The sequence below is a fragment of the Teleopsis dalmanni genome, unplaced genomic scaffold (genome assembly GCF_002237135.1).
Source record: "Teleopsis dalmanni isolate 2A unplaced genomic scaffold, ASM223713v2 unscaffolded_contig_0837, whole genome shotgun sequence".
NCBI classification, from domain to species: domain Eukaryota; kingdom Metazoa; phylum Arthropoda; class Insecta; order Diptera; family Diopsidae; genus Teleopsis; species Teleopsis dalmanni.
The window spans coordinates 1-8,060 of NW_024032219.1; the positions used below are offsets into that span (position 1 = coordinate 1).

An 8,060-nucleotide genomic window follows, 5' to 3' on the forward strand; every position below is an offset into this window, starting at 1 on the left:
ATTAATATATATTATATATACTAAATATATTGTATTATATATACATACATACATACATACATACATATATATATTAAATATATTTGGTATATGAAAATATATCATATGTGTTTAACTTACATAATTGAAATTGGTATATATAATTATATTTAAGTGTACAACGGCTTAAATGAAATGAAATCAATAGAATTCGTTTATAAAAAATACTCAAATATAACTAATATTTTTTTGATTATTTCGAACAAAATTATATCAATTGTTTTCATTTAATATGAATAATTAAAAATGTTTCGAATATAATTTTATATAAATAAAAACACAAACATATATATTTGTTTACAAATACATATTAAAAATAATTAAAAAATAATTATTTCAAATAATAGTATAATGAAATTATTTTTAAAATTTGAATAAAAAAATATTTCGAACATAACTTCGAATTTGAATATATTTATTTATATTGCCTATCAAATCCTAAATGTTAGTTACAGCTTATATCACAACGATGTGGGCTTGTGGTCAACAAAGAGCAGAAAGGAAGAATGTGAAACCAAATATATATAAACATAGTTATATATATATATATATACTTTATATAAAATAAAGTGATATATATTAATTACATATATATTTGATTAATATTTAGTTCGTTTCTACTTACAACAATTCGCCCATCAAAAGAATTTTAAAATTTTATATAATATTAAGAATTCTTGCCTTACAATAATAGTAATTATATATAATAATAATATAATATATAATAAAGTTTAAAGCAAAACAAAATCAAAAATTTTTTCGAAACAAATTTTTTCTATTATTTAAAAAATTAAGGATTATTAATATTTTACCAACTATTAGGATATTACAGTTTTTATTAGTTTTAAGTTTATTTAAATAATGCGCACAGTACCCAATGCTTTAAGGACGCGATTGTTTCAAATATAATATAAATATATATATGTATGTATATAACTTGAATTATTTATAAATAAAAATATTAAGAAACAAATTAAATAAAAATATAACTATTTTTTGTGAATTATGTATAAGCAACGTTCAACCTAAAATTTGGCATTAGTATTTATGTAGGACAATTTTATCAGGATTTTTTTTTTTTGGTAAATTCACCGCTCTCTGCCGTAGTCCGTCTAAAAAGTATTTACACAGCAACGAAATCTAATGCTCTTGCAGGCTTAACTTTAAAACTTGTTCCAGCATTTCCTCCTCACGTTTACGGTCTAACTCGTATTGCTGTTGATCTTGACGACTGAGACGCAAAGCCATCGCTAAATCCGGATCCATGAACCGAAAGCCGCCATCATCATCGTCTGATGTTGGTGATGAAGTGACGCGAGCACCACATAATGATTCTTGCAGCACTCTATATATAAATAAATTGAAAAGAAAACATTGCAGAGGATATTTAAAGGATCATCTACTACTTAGGAAATACTACAACTATAAGGATATGCAAAGAAAATAAAATCAAATTTTAAACTTTATTTATATAAAAAGAAAGCGTTAACTATTTAAAAATTTTCTTCATATAATTTATGTCATTTTTAAATTGATTTGCTTGGGTCGGTGTTGTTGATACCGAGCTATTGGTATTAGCTTGATAACGTGCACGAGAGTCCAAACTGTTCGGCGTTAAACGACCACTCAAGGCGGTGGAGGTAGTTGTTATAACTCGTTGGTTTCCTTGAGTGATATTGTTTGACGTTAAACGATTTGGCTGCGCACGTTGAGCATAAGAAAATCTACTTGGAGTTAGTCTAGCATTTTTGAACAGATTTAAAGCGTTGAAAAAAATTATATATTAATCGTACGAATATACAATTCAAAATGTTTTTTATTTATACTCAAATTTAAAAAGTTTTCTAAAATTACAATGGTATATTTTTACCTCTGCATTTGTTCATCTTCTTCTGTTAGTACATTTGAATCAGCACCAACTGCTTGCCCACGTAAAGCTTCCCATATATCAACTCTTTCTGTTTCGGAACCCTCCGCTATACCACATGCACCTCCACTTGTCTCTACCAAACTTTTTTCGATGGCATATTGCAACATATCATCTTCTTCAAGCGGTAATTGACGTCGTGTATCGGCATCTATGAAGAAAATAGTTTTAAAGAATTTTTACAACAATATATTTAAAAATCAATAAATAATAGTAACATAAAAAAAAATATCTACTCTAAGATCTTATGTGTTGTAGTTTTTGTTATAGTAACTGGAGAACATAGCCACCTCTTTCAATAAGTCAAAGATTATAAGAACTAATGGAGAATATCATGCAGATAGACCTGCAATTAAAACTCCGGTTCCAATAACGGCTGGATTTACATACCAGAGTGTCTTGAAAATTACTACCTCCAAATGTTGGTAACCATTCCCAGAAGAAATCATATCAGCAGATTTAAAGTCAACCGTAAATTATAAACAATAAGTGCCGGTAACTAATCCCAAAAGAGTATAATCAATCAAACACCAGTATAATCAAGTTCAAAGTTGGTTACTCTAACAAAAACTATATAAAAACTATATATATATATATAAATTCTTACCTCGATTTGTGTAGTGACTTGGTATATCAAAACAGCGATCATCAACAATGCATGTAATGCGATCATCTTCATTAATCGTTGTAACATTATCAACAGGTGTCGTTAGCGCAAATACATTACCGAAAGTAATGCATGCATTTAAAACATGGAAGAGTGGTATTTCAACTTTAACTGGAAAACCCGATGGCAGTTGCATTGTAATAAAGTCTTTTAATTTGGAAACATGTGGACTAGCCATTGCAGACATTAAATCCAATATAGGAAGCACTTGCTCTTGTAAACGTATCGGATAGTCTTCAGATAGCCAAAGATTCGCCTTGAAGCGTTGCACCTTAAATTAAAAAAATTATATATTATTAATTTTAAAAATAATATTTGTTAATTTTAAAAATATTATTTGTTAATATTAAAAATAATACTTGTTAATTTTAAAAATATTATTTGTAAATATTAAAAATATTTGTTAATTTTAAAAATATTATTTCTTAATTTTAAAAATAATATAACAAAATTAGTGTTTTTATTTACATAAAAAAAAATCTAATGCATATTCGTGCATATGATTGTTTGAAATTAATTATATATATGGAATTAAATCTTATATATACCTTCGTAGTCACTTTTTTTGGTCTTCCAATATCACGTCCACCTAAATCAATTTCTGAAAAATATTCTTCAGGCGTAATGTCATGTCTGGAAGCCGCGCTACCGGAACTATTACTCGCGGAGTCTTCTTCTTCGACTTGATGCTCATTATTTTCTATCATTTGTGGTGTCGGCGTCTAAAAAATATATAGAATATTAAAGAAAATAGAATTGAATATACTTTGAGAAGCTTACTCTAACTGTTTCAGTATTCGGCACATATTCATCATCAGCAATACCAAGAAAACTGTGAAGTGGCGTACGCGCTTGTTTAATCTATAATATAACAAAATATTTTGATTAAAATTTTTATATATATTTAAAAAAAGTTATATTTAAAGTTTTTAATAAAAATTTATTTTAAATTAATATTCATTTTAAAAGTTAAAATATAATTTAATAGTCTTAAATTATTTTAGACAATTATTATAACTATTTTTAATGAGAGCAATATGAATATAATCTAAAAGAAACTTATTTTAAATTCTATTATTTTGCTAAAACTACTTTTTTTTGTTTTCATATATTTTATAGGCTTATTTAATTTTATTTATAATGAATAACATAATGTATAATTATTATTATTCATAATTAATAATTAATGTTAATAATAGGCAGCACTTTTTGGGTGTCATTCTAACACACAACAAGTATGTTAACATATTATCAATTTAGATTCTAAGTGATATTCTATAATTTTTGTAAGTACCATATGAATTTTTTTTTTTAATCAATAACAAATAATAATAATAGTAGTATACCCTTATTTGTTCCTCGCTGAGATGATCCATACGCGTTTTTGTGACAAATTCTACATTACTAGCACCGTAAACCTTGCAATTATAACCACTGATATGTTCAGACTTTTCACTTCGCCAACCCCAAATACCGGATTTATTTCGTTCGAAACTGATTCTTGCCATTTCGATGTTATTTGTGATGACGGGCGCATTAAGCCTTGCTCTTACAGCGCCTATTGGAGGTGGTATGCCTATTATGTCACCAATTTCATTATTCATTTCTTCTATCATAACTTCGCTTGTTTCATGATCAATTTCGATCATAGTTGCAGTGTCCTCTGTGAAAACAAATTAAAAATAATTATCAATTATTAAATTTATTTGATAATTCTATACTAACTTGAGCCTTTGAAAATGTATGACCGATTCCCCCGTTGCCATTGATTGCTATCGAAACCTAATAAAGTTGTATCAATGCGTACGTTAGCACCACGCTTATATACTTTATATGTATCACTAGGACAATATCTAGTCATTAATGGCACTATAAACAATAGGAAAAATAACATTTAAATAATATAATGATAATAATAATTAAGAAATGATTTTAATATTACCCCATGAAGTGAACTCCCATTTCATTTCAATATAAAAATCGGGAGCATCCAATAAATATTGCAGCAATTTTGGTACATGCGTCACACGTTGTACATGCCTTTGCAAATCTCTCACCTCTAGGATGGCTGTTAATATTTCTTCATCGCCCGAACACACGGCCTCTTGTACAACTAAAATGGCACAACATTTTTTTAGTTATTTAGCTAATTATACGCCACTAATTATACATATAGTATACAAATTGCTAATACTCACTTGACCAACCCTCAAACTCATAGGTGGCATTGCATTTGGCAGCTAAAAGGCACTTAACGCATTGTATATGTGATAATTTGACGGCCAACATGAGCGGTGTGCGACCCCTCGGATCGATTTTTTCCTTATCAATCTGCAAGATAATTAAGTATATGTATGTTATTTGCTAAAATAATGATCATTAATAATATGATTATCGTTAGTAGCTAATCGCTTGTAAAACAAACAGAAGTTACGCCAGTGTTTTCTGTACAGGATGTTGACTTTAACTCCAATTAAATTTGTTTTTTTAATTGTTTACTGCCCACAGCCAAATTAGCAATAGTACATTGACGTTGTTTTGCTTCGCTTACAAATGTATATTTTACCACACCCTAATTAAATTAACCGCTTTGGCACGCTTTTAGTTAGGAGTGTGTAATTATTTTTACCTGTTCATTTTTTAAGGTTCTCTTCAGCTCATCCACATTATTGTTCCAGACATGCCAATGCAATGGATATTCTGCTTTTATATCAACGACATCACGCTCATGATATGATATGATATATGTAAATATACAAGTTAAAAACTTAACACGATAATTTAATACTAAATTTTGCTTAATTAGCTGCAAAGTAAGCGCACAATAGACGACAGCGCAGAGCAAACACGTCAAAATCTATTCGAAATTTAGTCCAACACGCCAACAGCTCCCAAACTTTTTTGTTCAATTTATTTGTAATTCGTTTTAATGCATGGCTTTACTTTAGATTACAACAATAAATTTTGCATAAACTATTTTCGATTATTGTTTATTATGTCTGAGTCACTTTTATTGCCCGCTGCTACTGCTGCTATTATTATTTTGTTTGTAATTTTGCAATTTTTAACAACTATGACATTTTTTATGCCTTTTTCTCATTTCGCTGCCAGTGTGTGACTGATGTAGATAATGCAGATAAATATGAAGCAGATAAACTGACAAGTAACTACCGCGAAATGTCAAAAATATTGAAAAAAATAAATTTCATATATGCAAAATAATTTTATAAATAAAAAGTATGTTAACTATTAAAAACATTAATAATAAATAATGCAAATATATTAGAATTTCCCAGCCAAAATATATTAAAATATAATATGAACAAAAAAATATGACAGCCAATAACAGTTAAAAGAAATTTTATATAAACATATTTCTGGCTATACTGTTTACATGATAATAAAAATAATAGTGTTAATATATTAATATAAATACTAAACTTAAACTTATCTTACACGAAACAGCAATGTTTTCTTAAGAAAATTTTCAGAACTCAAAATAACCGACAATTTTTTTTAATTTGCTTTTAAATAAGGTTTGCCGCTATATTATTTCATCCCTTACAGTTAAATTGCTTCATATAATAAAAAAAAAACTTACTTCACCTATCATACTATGAATTTATTTATATCTCCCCTATAATACTATATTCAGACAGACAAATTTCCTTAATTTCGTTAAATTGAAATTAAGTTAATTTGGAAAGTGTTCACACAAACACAACTGTTCACACTGCCACAAATGAAGAAAATCGTATATTTTTGGTTTACAAATCGCCTATAAAAACTTACATGCTGAAAAATCCATTTGTATCTGCGAATCAGGTATGTGAATTATTATTTTTCATTCAAAAATATGCACTATTATCAAAATATATTCCCGGTTTTACTAAAGTCAGCTGTTTTTAAAATAAATGTCACTTTTTCAATTTATCTTTTGCTTAAAATTTATCTTACGCATTTCAAATAACCCTTAATTTCAGAATTCGAAGAAATTAAGGCCATTTTCTTTAATTTCATTATTAACCTTAAAACTAAATTTTGTATAGAAAAAACAACTTAATTTAGTTGAAACGAATACGAGATAAAGATTTTTGCGAAATAAAGATGTGTCTAAACATAATATTCATTTCAATGAAATTAAGGCCATTTTCTACAATTTCATTCTGACCTTAAAACTAAAACATATAATTTCATTGAAATAAACACAAAATTAAGATTATTGCAAAATTAAATTGTGTCTGAACATATTATTAATATACCATAAAATACTCTCCTTAAAACCTGGTTTAAATATATATAGTAAATAAGTATTTACTATTTAGTGAACTCGTACAGACAAAAAATTTTACTTAGAAAGATTAAATTTTTTTGTGATGTCTGTTATTTTTTTTGTTATTTGCTTTGCTTAGTTATTTGCTAATTGAACTTTCGTATTATAAACATTTAATTCTAGTTGTTCAATCATCGCCAATTATGGTCTGTTTATATATTTATAAATATATATAAGCAATTCTAAAAATTATAGCGTTATAAGACAACAATCAAATTTTTATATAATTAAAAATTAAAGCATCTCAAAATAATAAATTCAAAAGTACATTTACTATAATCTAAACAAATTGATTCAAACAATAATTTCAGTTAAAAGAAATTCGCCGTAAAAATCTTAACAACCCTGTTTTACTTTAGTATGTCATAACAATTCTGTCAAAATATTATTACGCGAAAAATCATCTGGAAAAGTTAAGTGTAGTAAAAATCTTTGCAGAAAAATGTAAAATAATTAGATTATCGTGCTAATTTCTACTATGATTATCGAAGATTACTTAACGAATAAAAAACAATACATATTATTCAAAATTTAAAAATATAAACTATATTGTTTATACCTAATGTAAAATTTTTAAAGTAAAAATATCCTATCACAACAATAATTTTCATGCAATAACAATTGTTTATATACGCAAATAAGTAATGCAATTAAATCAATCAAGCAGTAATTATCAACATATAATATAAAAAGTAAGTATAAAACTTTTAGTTTAGCAATATATATCTCAAAATGACTGACATCACAACGGTGCCCTCTCCTGTAGATATTGTAAAATTGCCAAAAAAAATTTCAATAAGAAAACAACAACAACAGCGGTATATACAGGCCATAATAACGCACTGGGGAAGCAATTATAATTTATTCACTCTCGTTTGGCATTGAATTGTAAAAATTATTTCTTTTCAAATAATTAGTCAAACAATTATCAGAATTATTGTTGTGGTGCTTTGAAATGTTTTTAGTGTCATAAATAGGTAAGAACTCAAATTTTGTGCCGGCTAATTCAATGACACTAATTTCATATGCAATAAAAATGAATTTTAATAAAATAAATTTTGGGATATATCAAAAAATTAAAATAATTATTATTT

At 26.7% G+C, this 8,060-nt stretch overlaps 1 protein-coding gene across 1 annotated transcript; it reads right to left on the minus strand.

Moving 5' to 3' along the window:
• Nucleotides 1–851: 851 nt before the first annotated feature.
• Nucleotides 852–5,340, minus strand: LOC119663751 (ankyrin repeat domain-containing protein 13D-like; the record flags this gene model as incomplete). Its single annotated transcript, XM_038073349.1, is given in 10 exon segments — nt 852–1,384; nt 1,910–2,117; nt 2,574–2,904; nt 3,182–3,355; nt 3,414–3,494; nt 3,980–4,296; nt 4,359–4,502; nt 4,576–4,746; nt 4,832–4,964; nt 5,263–5,340. Coding segments are annotated over 9 exon segments (1,722 nt in total). The 5' UTR covers nt 4,923–4,964; nt 5,263–5,340.
• Between the last annotated feature and the right edge of the window lie 2,720 nt (nt 5,341–8,060).